The sequence below is a fragment of the Anolis sagrei genome, chromosome 1 (assembly GCF_037176765.1).
Source record: "Anolis sagrei isolate rAnoSag1 chromosome 1, rAnoSag1.mat, whole genome shotgun sequence".
Taxonomy (NCBI): domain Eukaryota; kingdom Metazoa; phylum Chordata; class Lepidosauria; order Squamata; family Dactyloidae; genus Anolis; species Anolis sagrei.
Window position 1 is genome coordinate 187,652,135 of NC_090021.1, and position 20,811 is coordinate 187,672,945.

The 20,811-nt window shown below is 40.4% G+C and overlaps 1 protein-coding gene across 2 annotated transcripts in view; it reads right to left on the reverse strand.

The window, feature by feature from the left end:
- Positions 1 to 20,811, reverse strand: part of PPP1R1C (protein phosphatase 1 regulatory inhibitor subunit 1C) — a 55,171-nt gene that overhangs the window by 14,564 nt on the left and 19,796 nt on the right. The window contains exons 3-4 of one of the 2 annotated variants that reach the window (XM_060754988.2): positions 15,835 to 15,875; positions 7,164 to 7,224 (exon numbers count right to left, since the gene is read on the reverse strand). In XM_060754988.2, the coding sequence (XP_060610971.2) occupies positions 7,164 to 7,224; positions 15,835 to 15,875 (102 nt within the window). Of the gene's footprint in view, positions 1 to 7,152; positions 7,225 to 15,834; positions 15,876 to 20,811 lie in introns of both variants that reach the window. The other variant, XM_060754989.2, reaches the window with a different exon arrangement.

Genomic DNA, 20,811 nt, shown 5'->3' on the forward strand with positions numbered 1-20,811 from the left:
TGAATTAAGACTGCCACATCTTTTCTCTGCTCAGAGAGACTATGCATACGGCAGTTGGATACTACATGATCCTCTCGATGTTGGGAATAGCTGTGCTTAATTTACAACTCATTCCCATGAGGGGCATGAAACTCAACCAAAACACATTACGACCCCTTCTACATGGCCATATAATTCACATTATCTGCTTTATCTGATAATTATCTGATAATTCACATTATCTACACTGCCATATAATCCATTTCAAAGCAGATAATCTGGATTTTATATGGCAGTGTAGAGGAGGCCCACATTAATCCCTGGGATAGCCATCACGCAGAACTACTAACAACAATTACAATTAAAAATGCAGCTTTGACTGACTCTACTGAGTACGTCCAGATGATCCAAACATACTTAAGAGTGTATGTATTTGTGTATCTCTGCATGTCCATGTCAAATCGGAGAGGATTGTTTGACGAGATCAGAACTGGGGGGAAATCCTGTAAACAAATTCTTTAATGAACAAAATTCATCATTGCCTCGGCCACTAAGTACTGAATCATCCAATCAGCACCACTTGAAAGAGGAAAACGGGAGATAGAGGCTTTTCAAATGGAGACAGTGTCTCCAGACATCCATTAAGCACAGAAATATAATCCTTCGGTGCAGGATCCTGTACTGAACAGTTATCTTGGCAACTGTCAGCCTTGCTCTAGAGATAGCTCTTCAATCAATAGCACTCACATTGATTTTTCCAATGTGCTGCATTCCAGTAAAACACATATATGAATAGGTGATGGAGTAGGCCATTTCCTGCTGAAAGGACTTTTTGGATGATACCTTGTGGAGAAGGAGTACAAAGGGGCCCAAAATAAACAGCGTGGGATTTGGAGAGGAAACTTTGTATGCTTCCAGTTGGCTGCTAGTATTATATCAATCATACAGAGAAATTGTGTAATGATATCAGATCGAGGTGAAAAATATTGAATGGAGTATTTATTTAGGTATGCAAGGAGCACAGCTCAGTGGCACAATTTTTAGAGTGGTGGTGGACCATTTTCTTGCTGTTTTGATAGCGTTCACCAAAAAATCGTAGCATTTGCCAAATTTGAGAAGCTAAAGTTTTCACTGAATTGGATTTATCTATTCTAAATTTGGATAGCAGGCTGACAATATAAAATGATGATAATGCTATGGAAAATGGAATATGGACAGGCTTCGGATTAAGTTGTTGATCGTAGAATTCGGACTTAGACATGGCCAACCAATTTTAATTTGCACTATTTTAAATGGTTTTAATCTAATTTAATGTTTTACTTATTATGTAATTGTTGTTTTAACTGTTTGTATATGGGGGCATATCTGTAGCCGGGGGGTGGGGGTGGGTTAGGGGTTCAACCCCCCCTAAAATTTTTCAGGTTAAAAAAAACCTGGTTTACTCATGAATTTTAACTGGTTAACCAAATCCCCATGCTAAGTCTGTGAGACGCAAAAAATTAAGAGTCCCTCCAGAACTGCAAGAACTATCTCAAGCAAATATTGAAATATTCACACTGTCATTACTTGCAGCAATAGCCAATGTAGCGAAGCAACCAAGTGGGGGGGGGGGGGGTGCTGAATGCTCTCATTAAGGAGGCCATACTTGGTGGAGGTGGTTGACAGGGGCGGAGCTGCAGGCTATTGAAGGCTGCTCTGCCCCTGCTGTGCTATTTGCTTCAGCATGACCCTAACCCCCCCCCCAAAATGTCAACCCCCCCCCCAGCCGAAATTTTCAACCCTCCCCAAAAAGTTTTTCTGGCTACGGCCCTGGGGGGCATGAAATTGTTGCCAGGTGTAAGCCGCCCTGAGTCCCCCTTTGGGGGTAGAGAAGGGCGGAGTACAAATAGTTTAAATAAATAAATAAATAAATAAATAAATAAAGTTAGGTGTTTTCTGAAGAAGGTCCAGTTAACCGGGGGGGCGGTGGGAGAGGTGTTCAAGAAATTGCACTCCTCCATCAGTTGTTAGAATGCAGCTACCACCATTGATCACCATTGGTTCTACTGGCTAAGGCTGGGAATTGTACTTCAAGAATGGCTGGAGAATGGCACTTTATTCACATTGGTTTGAAGGACTAGGAATGAATTCTGGCTATGGTCATGAAGCTCCAACCGACTACCCTATCGGGTAGAGAGTCAAACTGGATGTCACACTATATGGCAATCAAAACAATGGGACAAGACACATCTTCAGCAAATTCTCAGTAGTGTTTCTTAATGCAAAAGAGAAATCGCACACATTCTCTATGATCTGCAAGAATGATAGACCCTTCAAATTGGATAGGGCTAAAGGAACACTTAGACCAATCTCCTGCCACATCTAACACACTCCAATCTCTGCTTAAAGACCTCCGAAGGAGAGTCTACCATCCTCTGAAGCAGTTCGTTTCAGTGTTAAGCAGATCTTAGTTGGGGGAATATATTTCCTCCAACTTATGGGCAGTGGAGACAGTTGGGCTATTTCCAAACCAGACCCAGCCACGACTGCCTGACTGACATCCCACATTCCCCAGGCTTGGGTGGCCCGAGTACACAGGATGGCAGTCACACACACAAAAACACACATGTGTCCTTTTGGGCTTTATCCAGTGTCTGACATGCTTGATCAGGCCCCAAAAAACAGATCTGTGAAGATGGAGCCTAAATCTCCAAGTCTTATTAGTACTCTTGGATGCAGTTCACCTGGACCTGGAGACTTGCATTGATTTAGAGTAGCTAGGTAATTATTTAAGTACAGTACCTCTTTACTTAAGTCTCAATGCCTAGACCAAGTATTTTGACTGTTCTCTGCATTTTCTGCTGATTGATGGGTTTTAACTAAAGCAAAAATAGGGATTGTGCCACGAGGCTTCTCATTATAGGAGTACTGTATCCAAAGTAGTAGTGATTTGTCACAAATGGGAAAAACAAGGAATTTGAAATGTGTTTGGAGCCAGGAGATCAAGCACTTGATGTCAGATGCAGAATATAAAATGATTGTATGTACAAGTACGTTACCAAAGATTTGAGCATTTGCAAAACGGCATTTTTCTTATCAATTACACTATGTTACAAAATCTGAAAACTTTTCTGTTCCTGGATTAAAAATATTATTCTTGTTTAATTGGGCGGTACCTTACTTTGAACATAGTTGTTATGCTCCAGAAAGTTTGTTTTTGTGGCTGCCACAAACTATGGTGAATTGGTTGAGACACTGTGAGATATTCATTGAAAAACTATCGTAAAATACTTGCAGGATGTCTTTTTTCATGGTTTTATGATAAAACCAATTACAAAATGACATTTATAAACCAGGAACAAAAATCATGTTGCATAGTGTTATACATAACAAGACTGGGGGGACACCCCATTCATTTCATGCAGCTACATAAGAGAAATCTGGAATGTCATAAGCTAGGTAAATTGAATACTTCATCTATTTCTGTTATTTTCTGTTAACCTGATACAAGCAAAAGGTGAAATTGTGAGGCCTAAAGATGATGATGATGATGATGATGATGGTGATGATGATGATGATGATGATGAGAGAAAGAGAGAGAGAGAGAGAGTATGTGTACAAGAGAGATGCTAGATTATCGGATCTCGTCATTGACAATATATGTATCCAGTGTATATGCATCCAGGGGTGGCTCATCCATTACGCGAAGTAAGCGGTCGCGGAACACTTTTTTTTGCCAAGGGGCGCCTCTGTAAATGCCCCTCGACCAGGGCCGGCTGAACCATTAGGCGAATTCTCCGGGGCGCTCTTGCCCCCCCCCCCTCCCGGCCCACCCGTCCTCTCCCTGCCACTCGTCAGGCCTCACCTTCCCTTGCCTGGGCACCGAGGGAAAGGGAGCCGTACAGCCCTCGGCCTTGCTGGGCCCGACGCGGGGTGGGCAGGAGGCGCTTTTCAAGATGGACCTCGCTCAACAAGTGCCGGTCCCTTCTTTCTTCTGCCACGGCCGGCCGTGGGGCGCCTTCCCGCCTGTTTGGCAGGTGGGCGCGCAAACGGGTCGCGTGAAAGGCACCTTTAATTAACAAACCCCTTTCACGTGGCTCGGCCTGTGCGCCCACTCGCCAAACAGGCAGGAAGTTGTCCCAAGGCCACGGCAGAAAAAAGAAGGGAAAGGGCGGGCCCCTCCTCTACTTCCTCTTTTCTTGCCCTGCAACACTTGCAATCCTATCCGGGCTCCAAGCAGCAGCAAGAGGGGTTTTGCAGTAGCAGCAGCAGGAGGAGGAAGAGATGTAAGAAGACGGTGATGGCACAAGCAGCAGCAAGAGGAACAGGAGGAGGAAATGCCGGCTCCTTCCTTCCTTCCTTCCTTCCTTCCTTCTCCTCCTGTTTCATCCTCTCCATTCTTGCAGCCTCGTGTTCCAGCCCCAGGAACACGGAGTCATCTTTGCCCCCAAAGAAAGTACTCCAGCACATCAAGGTTTGCTGCTTTGAATTGGACTCTATGGCAGGGTTTGGGGTTTGTTTTGTTTTGCACCCCTCTTTGCCCTGCCTCCTTCACCTCTTCTCGCTGGAGGTTTCCTCCCCAGAGAGAAAAGGCAGCAGCGAGAAAGAGGGGAGCCAAGGCTGGCCTCCTCGTCCTCCTGCCTCTCGCTGAGTTTCTTCCCTCCTTGGCAGGGCTCCCTTGTTGTTTTCTAGGTCACCCCTCTCACCTTCCAATGTCCGCCCAAAGGATCCAAGGAACTTTCTCAAGGGAAGGGTCGGCTATGATCCGGTTGATTCCCCCCTCACTCATCCCTCACCAAGGCTGGGTCTACACACTGCCGTATACAACCCACATATCTGATTTGAACTGGATGATATGAGTCTGCACTGCCACAGAAAACAGTTCAAAGCAGATACTCTGGATTTTATATGGCAAATAAATGACTTAGCCTACATTTGATTTAAACCGGATTATATTAAAACCTTGTCCACTGCCATAAAATCCAGATTATCTGCTTCTACATTATTCTACATTGCCATATACAATCCAGAATATCTGTTTTGAACTGGATTGTATTAAACCCCTTCTCCACAGCCATATAAAATGCAGATTATCTTCTTTAAACTGGATTATATTAAGACCTTTTTCCATATAAAATCCAGATTATTTGCTTTGGACTGGATTATATTAAGCCTATTCTACATTGCCATATACAATCCAGATTATCTGCTTTGGACTGGATTGTTTTAAATCCTTTCTCCATAGCCATATAAAATGCAGATTATCTTCTTCAAACGGGATTATATTAAGACCTTTTTCCACTGCAATATAAAATCTGGATTATTGTATTTGAACTGGATTATATTAAGACCCTTTTCCACTGCCATATAAAATCCAGATTATCTGCTTTGGACTGGATTATATTAAGACCCCTCTACACGGCCATATACAATCTAGAATATCTGTTTTGAACTGGATTATATTATGCTCCTTCTCCACAGCCATATAAAATGCAGATTACCTTCTTCAAACTGGATTATATTAAGACCCTTCTACACTGCCATCTACAATCCGGATTATCTGCTTCAAATGGGATTGTATTAAACACCTTCTCCACAGTCATATATAATCCAAATTATCTCCTTTAAACGCCACTCAAAAATAGGGGAATTCCAGACAGCAACCAATCAAGTGCCAGTGGACACCTCCCATACAAAGGGTGCCTCCAGGCAACACTAATTAAGCTGTTGTAGGTTTTTTCGGGCTATATGGCCATGTTCTAGAGGCATTCTCTATTGATGTTTTGCCTGCATCTATGGCAAGCATCCTCAGAGGTAGTGAGGTCTGTTGGAAGTAGGAAAGTGGGTTTATATACTTGTGGAATGACTAGGTTGGGGCAAAGAACTCTTGGGAGCTAGGTGTGAATGTTTCAACTGACTACCTTGATTAGCGTTTGAAGGCCTGGCTGTGCCTGGGAGAATCTTTTGTTGAGAGGTGATTAGATGTGCCTGATTGCTTCCCCTCTGCTGTTTTGCTGATATAACTTTAGAGTTTTTTTTAATACTGGTAGCCATATTTTGTTCTCTTCCTTTATGTTGAAATTGTCTACATGCTTGTGTATTTCAATGGCTTCTCTGTGTAGTCTGACATGGTGGTTGTGAGAGTGGTCCAGCATTTCTGTGTTCTCAAATTTCTGTGTTCTCAAATAAAGTTGTTGTTGTTGTTATTGTTGTTTGAAACACAACAAGATTAGTACACAGCGAACAAATCACTATGCTGGGAGTTGTATTGGATCACACATCAGACACTTACCAAGTGTCTAGGACTATGTGTTATATCAGCGAATAATGTGTGTAGATCCCAGCAGGGGGCCTTTTCACCTCTACCTTCTACCTTTTATTTTTCAGTGATTGGTTGGGGGGGGGGGGGCACCAAAATAATGTTTGCTTACCTTTGAAAATTACCTAGGGCCGCCTCTGTATGCATCTATTGGAATATGTTCAAATCTTACCATATTTTTTGTATCTACAGTATATCTACAGTATATAATCTTTCTCTCTATATAATATAGAAACATTGAACCGATTTACAATTTTTAAAAATCCAGAGTTAGGACACAAGTTAATAATACCTAGGTAAGTGTGATCATCCTTCTTAAACCTCAGTCCTCCAGATGCTCCCACAATTACTACTAACTGGTAAACTGGCTCGGATTTCTGGGAGCTGAAGTCCAAAACACATGGAGGAGCAGAGTTTGAGAAACACTGGTTTAAATTATGGATGGGGACATTCTATTCCTGAACTTCGAGGATTCACACTTCAGGAATTGGTCTTTTCTTTACTGCTGATGTTCTGACTTTCATTTTATTGTTCATTTAAAAAATCAAGATTTTATCTGCATATGTTCTCTTTATGACTTTCTGGTTATCCCATTAGGTTCCCTGATCAGTAAACTGCAATGGGGAACAAGATCTGGTTTAAGATCCATTTGCATAATCTAAGACAGTTTACCAGCTTTTAGGATTTCTAGAAGTTGAAGGCCAAAACATCTGGGGACTCACAGGTTGAGAACCACTGATCTAAGAAGTGGAGGGCCCTGATTTTCACCTCAGTACATCCCTCAAGTTGTTTAATTGTGTGAACAACAACATGTCTCTTTTTACTTCATGCCATGATTGAGGGAATAAGACAAATAACAGGATAATAAACAGTACCTGGACAGTACCTTTCATGGCAGGAGGAGTATAGACACTCTGCTTCCTCTGTTTTGGAGAGGCGTTCTGTGACTAAAAATTAAAAAGAACGTTTTAGCATAGCCTGGACCAAAGAAATAAGTTAGTCAAGAAACTTTTAATGCATTTTTATTTTTCTTCATACACACATATACTAAATGCATTATTTTTGCGGCTTAGTTACTAATCTTGGTTATTCATATTGATCTTCACTCATATTTTACCACTGAGCTGAAATGTACGGCAGTTTTTATGAGAAATATTTGATTGTTACAGAATTGTCGCTCTGACTGTTATGGTTGAGAGTATTCACATCTTCAAAGGAAGACCAATGTCAATCTAGAAGCTTTGCTTCATTTATACTGTAATTGACTTTGTCGTCATCATCATACAATCAGATCGGATTGACTACACAGTGTTTTGATGTCATCACATTTCTTGTGTGGTCTTTCTTCCCAGGGACAGGAAAGTATAACTTAAATAAAACACATTAGAATGAGCAGCAAGTAGGGAAAAAAAAGCCAGTGAACTCAGTGACCCAAGAAGTCAGGGAAAATACCCCACGTCATTACTTGCCGATGAAAGCCTAGGTTTTGCTTTATCATAGAGCTAGTGTATTACTCCATTGTGTAAAGAAACCTTGTGCTATTAGTGATTAGAACTAAGGGGGAAAATATAAGATGGTTGTTTGAATCAGAAAATACATTTATTTTATGGTTAAAGCAATGGACAGCCACCTGCATTGGTGGTGTCAACACTGTATATATTAGAGATCACCAAACTATATATTTTCCTTCTATTTCTGAATGGTGAATCTGAATATGATTTCTAGAGCTGTGCAAAATTTCAGGTGCATACAACTTGAGTTACAAACCAGGGATCTGCCCACCTCTGTTTACTAATGACTCGGCCAAGGTGTATAATTTTTTAAAAAACACCCTAAAAATAAGTGCATATGTGAATCTTTCTGAAACTTTGGAAAAATTATGCATTGATTATGTTGTGTCATAAATTCAAAAAATCCAAGGGAATAGCTCTTGTAGGTTTTTTAAAAAAAGTTATTCATAAAAACTTTTTAAAAATCCCAAAATTCAAAGAATGAGCAGAACGTTCTAAAACTTGGAGGGCTTATGGTAGTAAAAGTGTCCTACAAGTGTAGTAAGTTTCATCCTGATATTCATAAAAATGACAGAGAAATGAGCCCAGGAAGTGTTTCCATTGGCACAAATGGATGGATTAACGAAACAAAATATTGACTAATTGTTTGGTCTTCAAATTTGAAACAAAACTGATAACTCAAGATAGTTTAGAAACACTTATGAAATGAATATGGAACTAATATTTTGAAACAAAACAATGTTTTTGGCATTTTGCACACTTCTAATGATTTAGATAGAAAAGTCAGAAATTGTATATAGAAGAGATATAGAACCTGTACCGCAGAAATCTGGCGGCAAATTGGTTCTTTATAAGAGCTGAGCAACTAATTTAGAGTGCAAATAGTTATTGCTGGTGTTCAATGTTCCAATCAGCAAGTGACTCAGGAACCAGATGGTTGGAGTGTAGGAGTTGCCCAGGAGTTAATTCAGACCATATCAATCAGGATATCCAACAGGAAGAAGGGAGAAGCAAGATAGGAAAGGGTGTCGGTGCTTCATTTCAGTTCTCTTGGGAGAGACTAAGCTATTGCCTTGCACTACTCTACTCAGAGAAGTACAGGGTTCCTTCCTTGATAACAATTAAGGTGAAGTACAGTGGCAAAAATGGATAATTTAGGCCCTTCTACACTGTTCTTATACCCCAGGAGCTGATAATAGGGTCCTTCCACACAACCATATAACCCAGAATATCAAGTCAGAAAATCCCACAATAACTGCTTTCAACTGGGTTATCTGAGTCCACACTGCCATGTATCCCAGTTCAAAGCAGATATTGTGGGATTTTCTGCCTTGATATTCTGGGTTATCTGAGAACCTTTCCACACAGTCCTATATCCCAGAATATCAAGGCAGAAAATGCCATATTATCTGAGTCTGGACTCGTATAACTAAGTTCAAAGCGGATATTGTGGGATTTTTTGCCTTGATATTCTGGGATATAGGGCTGTATGGAAGGGACCTGCATCTACCATAGATTCCTGTTCAAAGCAGATAATGTTGGATTTTAATCAGCTGTGTGGAAGGGGTCTTAGATTACCTGCTTATTCCAGATTATATGGCAGTGGAGACTCATATTAGTTTAAAGGAGATAACCTGAGATCCGATCCTGAGATCTGTGTAGACCAGTGGTTCTAATCCTGTGGGTCCCCAGATGTTTTGGCCTTCAACTCCCAGAAATCCTAACAACTGGTAAATTGGCTGGGAATTCTGGGAGTTGAAGGCCAAAACATCTGAGGACCCACAGGTCGAGAACCATTGCCTTAGACTATCCCAAGACAACCTAAAAAAGAGCCAACACCTTTTCCTCTCTCAGGGAAGCACCAAATAGCCACCACCACCATTTTTCCACCCAGGTTTTCAAAAAGGGCAGAAGTAGAGCCACAAATTGCATTGATCAGTGGATAAATTGGTCTGGGTTTTGGGGGTCAATTTTTGTTCTAAACTTTCTCAATTTATACACATGTAGACACAATAATCATTGTGTTAAAAGCATGTCTTCAGCAGAGGTCCATCTTGCAGCATCCTGGAAATGCATCCAGCTATAAATTATTATTAAGTAGTAAATGTCCACACTATTTTAAAATCTTTCTGTTTTAAGACTTCCTCGTTTTCTCTGGCTTTTATTTTCTGTTATGTATGTAAACAGACTATTTTTAACATGCCTAATCAACACGACTAGTACACAGAAATAGAATTCTGTGCATAATGTTTAAAGTGGTTCATAATATTTTATGGTAATGGATGGAAAGATGGAATTTATGAATAAATGATTGGACAAAGTTAGAAAGTACCAATTGTATTTGTTGCACAATGGGATATTGATTACTCATTACTCAGTGCTTTTCGTTGTTTGGAGCTCAATCTGGGGGGGGGGGGGATCAATAGCGAACATAGCTATTTCAAGCCATGCTGCTATGACTAATTCTCCGAAGAAAACTAAAGAGAATTGCAACACAGATAAAAGCATACAGAAATGGAAGGAAATTATCTCAAGTGAGGGTCCATACCATAGTGCCAAGGACCTCCATATGTGAGCCAGGATCGGATGAGGGACACTTCTAGCAGCCCATCTCTGAATTAAAGAGAGATGGCTGGTTGTGTGACTGTATCAGAGCACACATATTCCCTGATTGCCTCAAAGTATTTAATTTTAATTTTAATTCATATCTCTTTGTCCTTAAGTATGGGATCCAGATAAATAGAGAGCTTAAATGTAATATTTTTAAAAAATCATAAGCAGCAGGTGTTCCTTTTGCCATTATAGCTGCCTGGAGAGATATTTTGGAATGGCGCATAAGGGCTACCCATCCATATAGGAAGATATATATTCAGAAGTTTCACCTGTATATACACACGTCACTAATAGGATGCCAATCATTGATTGATCCAACTCATTTGACAACAAACTACTGCATTAAATAGTGAGACAGATTCATGGAGGTGTGTGTGTGTGAGAGAGAGATCATATATGTTGTAAAGAACGTATCAATGCCACCAATAAAATGTAAAGACGTGGTGTTAATCCCACCAAATGGAACCACCAAAAATGTAAGAAAGTTCCTAGACTGCTATTAAATTAAACTGCCACCAATAAGTTTAGAGACGCTGGTCTTAAAGTCTCTATTTATCCCTATTTGTGTTGTGAGGTGACTTTGGTAGAGTGGAATGCACCGAACGTAAAATCAATGGAGGAGGCAGATTTAAAATACAAAGAGAACAAGTTTATTATTAAACAAAGCGTAATTGTTGCAATATTGAGATGTTGAGCTTGGCATATGCTTGATGGTTACAAAATGGCTTGGTTGAGATACATTCAGGCTTTAGATGTTACAATCTTATAAACTCCTTCTTCAGTGAAGTGCTTTATTATTTCAGTGTTCCCTGTTGTGAATATTCACACTGTTTGTCCTATACCGGATCAAACCACTGATCTCCAGTCTTCCACTACTGGCGATCCTAAAACCCCCTCTGTTAGATTCTTTTTACTCAAGCAATCTAACAAGGTTTCACCTTCAGCTCCTTTGCTGAAGGAATATTCACAAATACTAAGAACTAACTGAATCTATACTGCTTCACTCTACAGAGCCCCTAATTGACTCTGCTCCTCTTCTCAGGGTCTCATCCTCCTGACTAAACTACTTTTCCAGAGTCCTATCTGACTCTGCTCCTCCTCTCAGGGTCTCATCCTCCTGACTGAAAATTAACTGTCACTTTCAAACCTTTTTCTCCTTAAGCTCCGCCCACCTCCTCTTCTGCCTTGTCACCATGGCAACCTATCTCTCACAGCTAGGACATGGCAACCAATGTAAAACATAAATACAGTTTAAACACAGTATAACAAACACTTTATAATAAACAATTCTCTACATATGTAATAACATCATTGCGCAAAACAAGACATGAATAGGAAAATAATCATAGTATGATATGTTGATGATAATGCTGATGATTATCGAAACTTTTCCTTTCTTTTTCATATATGTATGAACATGAACACACATACATGCACATGCCTGAACTGAACTGCTTCATTGCCTAACTTCTACATAATAGGCAATCTGTACAGGCACTAGGGCTGTATCTACATTGTAGAATTAATGCAGTTTGACACCTCTTTAACTGCCATGGCTCAATGCAGTTCAATGGGAGTTGTAGTTTTACAAAGTCTTCTCTGCCAAAAAGTGCTGATATCTCACTTTAGGTGATCCTTCATTGTCCGAGTATGATGGCCTTCCAAGAGTAGTGTGACTGTAGAGCCCAATTCTTTGATCCACATATTCTTCCACAGTGAGGGCATCAGTTTTCAGGTGGAAGGTGGTCCCAGTCAGAGTTGGCTTGATGCGCCTTCCTCTTGGAACATTTCTCCCTTTTGCTCTCCATTCATGCCTCTTCAAATTCTGCAGCACTGCTGGTCACAGCTGAACTCCAGTGAGAGTGCTCAAGGGCCAGTGCTTCCCAGTTCTCCATGTCTATGCCACAGTTTTTATGGTTAGCTTTAAGCTCATCTTTAAATCTCTTTTCCTGTACACCAACATTCCATTTTCCATTCTTCAATTGAGAGTAGAGGAAGTGCTTTGGGAGACAGTGATTGGGCATTCAGACAACATGGCCAGTCCAGTGGAGTTGATGGTGGAGGAGCATCGCTTCATTGCTGCTGGTCTTTGCTTCTTCCAGCACACTGACATTTATCTGCTTGTCTTCCCAAAGGATTTGCAGGATTTTTCGGAGGCAACGCTGATGGAATCATTCCAGGAGTTGAGTGTGATGTCTGTAGACAGTCCATGTTTCACAGGCATATAACAGGGTTGGAAGGACAGCAGCTTTATAAACAAGCACCTTGGTCTCCCTATGGATGTCCCAATCCTCAAACACTCTCTGCTTCATTTGGAAAAATGCTGCACTTGCAGAGCTTAGGAGCTGTTGTATTTCAGTTCCAGTGTTGACTTTTGTGAGGTGACTGCCAAGGTAGTGGAAATAGTCAACATTTTCTAATGTTACACCATTCAGTTGTATTTCTGGCATTGAGCAGGATTGGCTGGTAACTGCTGGAAGAGCACTTTTGTTTTCTCAATGTTCAATGAAAAGCCGAGCTTCTTGCATGCTTCTGTTTAGAGTGGCTTGTAAGTCTTCTTCTGAATGCTTACAGACTACATTATCATCAGCATATTAGAGTTCTATAACAGATGTTGTTGTGACCTTGGTTTTGGCTTTCAGTCTGCTGAGGTTAAATAGCTTGCCATCTGTCTGACAGATTATTTCCACTCCAGTGTCTCACCAAACTACAACTCACGTGATTTCATAGCATTGCGCCATGCCAGTTAAAGTAGTGTCAAACTGCATTCATTCAACAAAGTAGATTCACCCAAGGAAGATAAAACAAAAGGATTTCATGATGAGCAGAACAAAGATTTTTGAGTGCAGGAAAAGAATTGAGAGGGTAAATATTTGACAGAGAGGGTGGGCTTTACAATCATAAATGCAAAGAACTTGAAGTCCTCATTTCACATCTCCAACCCAGAAACATTTGCTGCAGAACAACATAAGAATTGAGTAAATATAAATGGAAGCCAGTGAAATTATTGGAACCACACACTGGAGAGTCCCTGGCAGTATGTGCCACTCTCTTTCTCCTTTCCCACAGTCTGTGTCAAGAAACCAAACTTTAAACAAATGCCATTCCTGGAAACAAAAGGTCAGCCTTCTTGAATGGTGAAGAGCTCACAAATCTTTGTCTGCAATTCAATTTCAGTTCAGGTCATTTGGGAGGTAAGCCTGGTTTACCTTTAAAAAGTACCAGACCCGGTGGTCTGGGAAGGCCTTAGCTGAGCAGTGGTTTGTGTTTTCTCATAATTCATTCTGATTCCTTTGTACATATAAGAATAATCTACTATCAGAAGACCCCCCACTGACTCCCCTGAAGGCACTCACGTGAATACTGTATATTCATGTGAGTGCCTTCAGATTAGAGCTGCTTGTAGGTTGTACCATCCAAGTCTCCTTCTAAAGTTGGGCAAAAGGTAATTTTTAAAATTTACAGTAAGATGTCCTGAATCCATAGGGGATACATTCCTGGCCAGATTGAGATTGCAGGAAACTGTTGATAGGGTTGAACACATTAAACTGTCTCACGCCTGGTCCCAGAATGAAATAAAGTTACACTGAAGGACCTAGGGTTTTCTAGAAAGGTATCCTCTCTAGGAAATTGCTAGGGAAACCAATGCAGGTCTATGGCAACTTCCAATGAAAGTGTGCCATAAACTTGCCTGGAGGACCTATAAGATGCAGAGAGATTATTTTCCACAAGGCATGGATAAGAGAAACTGTGGATATGAGGATCCACAGTTACACAGATCTCACTGCCAATATATATCTATTAGGGCTGGGCGGTTTCGTTTCGATAATTCGTAATTCGTTAATAATTCGTTAATTTTTTCAATTACAAAACGATAACAAACCATTCTGGAGCAATTTTTTTAAAAAACTAATTTTTAAATAGTTTTGTAAATGCTTCGTATTTCGTTATTGTATTCGTTTCGTTATTGTTTTGAGGTCGTGTCGTTATTATTTCCGCATGTCTGGGGCAAGTTTTATGGTTGTTTTTTGTTTAATTAGTGAAAAAAAATTATAATATCACACCAACAGTCAACAACAGAGGGAGAGGGAAGCTTCAGAAGTTTTTGGAGGTTTTTTAGCGTATTTCGCGGTCACGTCCGCCATTAACGAATCGATTCGTTATTGTTTCGGAAATCGATTCGTTAATGTTTTGTAATTTTTTTCACATTTACGAAATTTCGTAAATATCGAACTTTTTAAAAGGAAAATTTTGTAATTATTTTAAATAACGAAACGCAAAAAACCCCAAAAAACGAATCAATTTTAGAAACAAATTTTTCCGTTGTTACCCAGGCCTAATATCTATATCTATATCTATATATCTCAAGCAGCCTTCTTTGGAGGCAAATACCTTTCCTGAGCAATTAAATAAACCACCTACTACAGACAGAGCAGTTTTACATGCCTTCAGGAGAGACTGAACGGAGCGAAGTTTGAATTGTGTCAAGACTCAGGGCTGTGTGTAGGTATTTTTATTTATTATTTATTTACTATATTTGTATACCGCTCTTCTCAGCCCACGGCCAACTCAGAGCGGTTAATAATAGCAAAATTCAATGCTCAAAAACATCATAAAACAGTTAAAAAATTAAAACAGTAGCATAATAACAGTCAATATAAATCAATAAAACATCTCATTAGTGTGTCATAGTTAAAATCAAGATACAGACTCGTCATCCAATTGTTCCATATTCCTATGTTCGTTCAACTGCCTATTTAAATGCCTGTTCAAACAACCAGGTCTTCACTTTCCTTCGAAATGTCAACAGGGAGGGGGCCGATCTAATATCTGTAGGAAGAGCATTCCACAGCCGAGGGGCCACCACTGAGAAGGCCCTGTCTCTCATCCCCGCCAAACGTACTTGTGACACAGGCGGGATCGAGAGCAGGGCCTCCCCAGATGATCTTAACACCCTAGCTGGTTCATAGGAGGAGATGTGTTCGGACAGGTAAGTTGGGCCAGAACTGTTTAGGGCTTTATAGGCTATAGCCAGCACTTTGAATTATGCCTGGTAGCAAACTAGCAGTCAGTGGAGCTGGCACAACAGAGGAGTTGTATGCTCCCTGAGCGCCACTCCCATTAGTAACCTGGCTGCCGACTGTTGGACCATTTGAAGCTTCCGGAGAGTCTTCAAAGGCAACCCCATGTAGAGAGTGTTGCAGTAGTCTATACGGGATGTAACCAGAATGTGAACCACCATGGCCAATCTCTGTATTAGATCACAAAGCTAACTATTTTCAGTTATTATATTTTGTATCATGTTAGCAGTTCCCTCACTGCACACTAGCGTATCCTAGAAGTGCATTTAGGAATGCTTGCTAGTTTTATAACAGTATAAGAACAGTGGTCAATGTTTCAGTCATTTAAAACTGTAAAGTATGATTAACTTACTTCATCTTGGGAGTTGTTGTTCATTCTTTTTTCATCTATTTCTATAGGAAAGAGAAACACAATTAGAGATGTCTGCTCTGAAATAAATTTCATTGAGTTTAATAAGATCTACACCCAGAATTGTTTATTACATTTGTATCCCCATTTTTCCTCCAGTGAGCCCTCTGTAATTCATCCAAAAAAGAACCCTGTGAGTTTAGTTAGACTGAAAGAAGATGGCAACCCACAGTCATGACACATTAGCATGTCAGCTGCAGTGTGTAGGTGTGGCATGCAAACATAACAAGAAACATATTGTTGAAGGCTTTCATGGCTGAAATCATTGCGATCCTCTGAAAGTGCCAGCCACAGGTGCAGGTAAAACAACAAGACAGAATGCTGCCAGAACATGGCCATACAGCCTAAAAACCACACAACACCCTAATAACAAGACATATTTGGGTCTAGTTCAGTAAGCAATAAGTTATATAAGTAATAAAAAAATGTAAAGTTCGTTTGTGGGATTAACATAACTCAAAAACCACTGGACAAATTGACACCAAATTTGGACACAATACACCTATCAAGCCAATGAGTGACCATTACTCATAAAAACACTACAAACACAGCTGAAGGGACTTAAAAAGCCTAAAAAGCATAAAGATGCTATAGCGTATGCACAAAAACTATTCCCCTGGCAAACAAAACACACAATAGCATATCCACACTCTTTTCTGGACTACAGCTCCCAGCATCCCCTAGACCAGGCCCTTTAGGAGAGGGGGATGATCCAAAATGCACTGCTTCCAAGCTGCAAGCTTTCTTCTTCTTGGATTTCTTTGAGAGCATCCCAATCCCTACATATTTCCAATTTCCTATTCCTGGACTGCAACTCCCAGCAATCCTCCAGATAGATAGATTAGATAGAGGTAGGTAGGTAGGTAGATGGATCAGGAGGACTGCTGGGAGTTGCAGTCCAAGAATAGGTAGGGAAGGAAGAACGGGGAGAAAGAAGAAAGGAAAGGAAAGGAAAGGAAAGGAAAGGAAAGGAAAGGAAAGGAAAGGAAAGGAAAGGAAAGGAAAGGAAAGGAAAGGAAAGGGGGGAAGGAAGGGAAGAGGAAGAGAAGGAAGGAAGGAGAGAAGGAAAGAAAAAAAGGAAGGAAGGAAGGAAGGAAGGAAGGAAGGAAGGAGAGAAAGAAAGAAAGAAGGAGAGAAAGAGAGAAGGAAGGTTGGCCACAGCAACGAATGGCAGGTACTGCTAGTTTTAAAATATATATAAATGAAAGGTTTAAATGAGATATATTGTGTCCCCATACATTTCATGATCACAATTCACATATATGTCCATATCTCTTATAAGGAGTTGGTTTAACTTCCCGTTTGCCTGTAAAACCGAATTACTGTGTCACAAAATGATGTATGTCTAAACAAGGTGTGCCACCAACATGGAATGTTTGTTAAGCTCTTCTTTAATGAATACAGGTGCTCATATACCCTAATAGAGGAAAATAAGTATAAATGTGCATCTGAAACAACGTTGCCAGTACTCTGACTTTATTCACCATGTAACAATTTTCTTATTCATTTTATTTACTGCATTTATATACCACCTTTCTCACCCCTGGTTGGGGGGGGGGGGGTGACTCTAGCTGTTTAACTATGAACTTAAAATCAATTAAATCATTAAACATAAGACATATGTAAAATTTAAACATTCAGACAAAACATAAAACCATCCTAGTATAAACATTAACACCCCATGATTAACAACCATTGGGATATAAAAAAGTTACTGATAGTGTCAGTCCAGTTCTATCAAAAATAACATGAAGCAGCAGCATCACACGGCAGATTTCAAGAGAGGGAGATCAAGCCAAGTGGAGTGTGTAATACAAGGTTGGGATGTTGAACCAGTAATGGGGTGCTGGATCCAATGTGTTACTCCCATAGGAAAAACAGTTTGGGGCTGGAATTCCTTGTGCTCTTTTTAGGGAGTAAGCCCCACGGAAATTCAGCCTTTCATACTCTCCAGCATTTGACAAACAAAAAATGAAACGTGGACAAAGAACACACAAGATAGAAAAGGCTATAGCAGTTTCCTTTTGCTCAGGTTTACTGGGATGGAAAAGCTTTCATCTTTTCCCAAATTGCAATGCTGTCAGCAGCAATTGAAATAAGCTGAGTAACAAAGGGCAACGTTGGGGGAAAAATTGAGAAACTGAGATGTTTTAAAAGTAGCTGGAAAATGGGATTACAGAACATTAAATGGTAAAGTTTCTGCCAAATTGGAACATTTGGAGGGTATGGTCTTTCCACCTAGGAAAACTCTGTGCCTCTCTGTGCCATAAACAAATTCTGAGCCAAATGCTGGCCTTTTCCCCTTCTATTACACTCAAAATCAGCCATGATTGGCTAATGTTGTTCTGTTTCTTCTACATTCAACCTATTTGTTGCATTTTAAATCTGCCAAAAAAGCAAAGTTCTTTGGTTGAGGGATAAATCAGAAACAAAAAACACAATAGCACAAAACAATGATAAAATGTGATCAATAAACACACACTAAACCTAACAATAGCAAAACTAAAGGGAAAAGAAAAAAGGGTGATAAAATGCACAGTAAAAGCTGTTGTTAAAAATACTTAAGGCAACATAAAAAGTCTTCGGTTGTTGCTGAAAAGATCATAACATTAGTCCCCTTCTACACTGCCAAATAATCCAGGTTATCAAAGCAGAAAAGCCACGTTAGCCACTTGGAACTGGATTATATGAGTCTACACTGTGATAAGCAGATTATGTGGATTTTATACACATAATTTTATCTGTAGAAGGGGCCTAAGAAAGTTAACTGTTGCCAAAGAATTAAAGCAATCTAGACCATGGCCATATAGCCCGAAAAACCCTACAACAACCCAATTAAAGCGATCTTTTATTCCATTGATCACCAATTATTACATTTCACTATATTGGCAATATGCCAAAACTTTAATGTTGATGCTGATGGAGAAAGGGGGTGGTATAGGACTGTAAGGACCCTTCTACACTGCCATATAATCCAGAATATCAAGGCAGATAATCCACATTATCTGCTTTTAACTTAATTATGTGAGTCTACCCTGCCAGATAATCCAGTTCAAAGCAGATAATCTGGATTTTATACAACTGTGTAGAAGGGGCCTAAGATACTGTTATCAGGACCAGCTTTCTTATTAGACAGTGAGGAAAATGCTTCTGGTAGGAAATTCTTCACTGGCAGAGACAGCCATCACTGCCTTGACCTTGTGCTTCTAGACAACCCACCTTGACAGATAGAGCTCTATTCTATCTTGAATTCCTAAACAAGGCTGGGTCCTTTGGGTATGTTGCATTGCCAGCACTGAGGATTGATTCAGCTGCCAACCTAGTCCATTTATATGGAATGGAGAGGCACTATTTTGCCTTTTCCCTCAGGAAGCAAAATGCCTTGGGACAGTCCTGCTGAAAAACTGAAAGGTACCATTAATGGCTGGAAGAAAACACCATCTTTCATCTCTATGTTGTTTTGCAGGATGAGAGCTGAACCCACGAAATCTCAACAAATTGAGACACATGCCAACTTTCAGCATTGTCAACTAAAGGTTTAGTTCAGAGACTGTGGCAAAGGTCGGCAACAAGCTACACAGATTTGGTTGGAAGCTCACTCCGACCCAGGCTGGCTTTGAACTCATGACCTTTTGGTCAGTAGTGATCTTAATGCTCGTTGTTGACCTTTGCAGTCCGAAAGACAGTTGCATCTATCAAGTAGGAAATTTAGGTACCACTTTGTGGGGAGGCTAAGATAACTGATTTACGAGGCCATCAAAATCTCCAGCAAGCATGCAGGGAATGAAGAAGTACTTCATCGGTGTCGTGGATGGACGGTGAAGCAACAGTTCCCCTGGTGGCCAGAAAAAGTTGGAATGTTAAATAGTCTCTGACTGTCTGTCTATATATGTAGTGTGTCTATGGCATTGAATGTTTGCCATGTATATGTACATTGTAATCTGTGGGGTGAGAAGGGAGGAATATACACACTGTAAATAAATACAGCACAATTTTCAGAAAAAGTTCTGTCCCCAAATTACTGTGACCCACATGCTGTTGTGGTGGTTTGCCTGTTTGCTCTCTGGCCTCTCATTCACATACCACACAACACAAAAGCTTTCCTTTTGGCTGGAGTTTGGCACAAAAAGTGACTGGAAGTGTTGAATCACCACTTCTATTGCAGTGTGCCACATCCTCTGACATTTCATAGGTGAAAATTGGGACACATGTGGCCAAGCAACATCCAAGTGTGATCAAGATGGCTAAAGTTGTTATGAGGAGGAACCGAAGGTTAGGAGAGTCTGCTGAAGTTTGCTTTTACCCAAGCCTATTGGTTGGTGGTCCAAATCCAGGGAGCGGGGTGAGCTCCCACTGTTAGCCCCAGCTTCTGCCAATCTAGCAGTTCAAAAACATGCAAATCCAAGTAGATCAATAGATGCCGCCTTGGTGGGAAGGTAACGGCACTCTATGCAGTCATGCCAGCCACATGACCTTGGAGGTGTCTATGGACTACGCCCACTCTTCGGCTTAGCAATGGAGATGAGCACCACCCCCACATGACTAGATTTAGTGCCAAGGGGAAACCTTTACCTTTACTCAGAAAGGCAAGATTATTTCCCCTCCCCTCCCTCTCCCCCTTGCTAGGTTAACTGAATTGAAACTACTTGTGCATTTTGAACTCATTTGCAGCAATTGAAGTGAACTGAGGAGCTATACCTGTCTGTTCTTCTCTCTTTCTGAAGCAAATTTTAGTTTGTGAATTATTCTGTATGAAAAAAAAAAGTACTCTGCGTCATGATCACAACAATAAGGGAATTGCTCCTTTTCTAATCCCTACATGAAGGTCCCATCCATGGCATTCTGCAACAAGGAAATATTTGGATTTCAGTAAATCGATCTCTCCCTCCTTGACCATATTTTTTGTCTGCGTAGCTACTG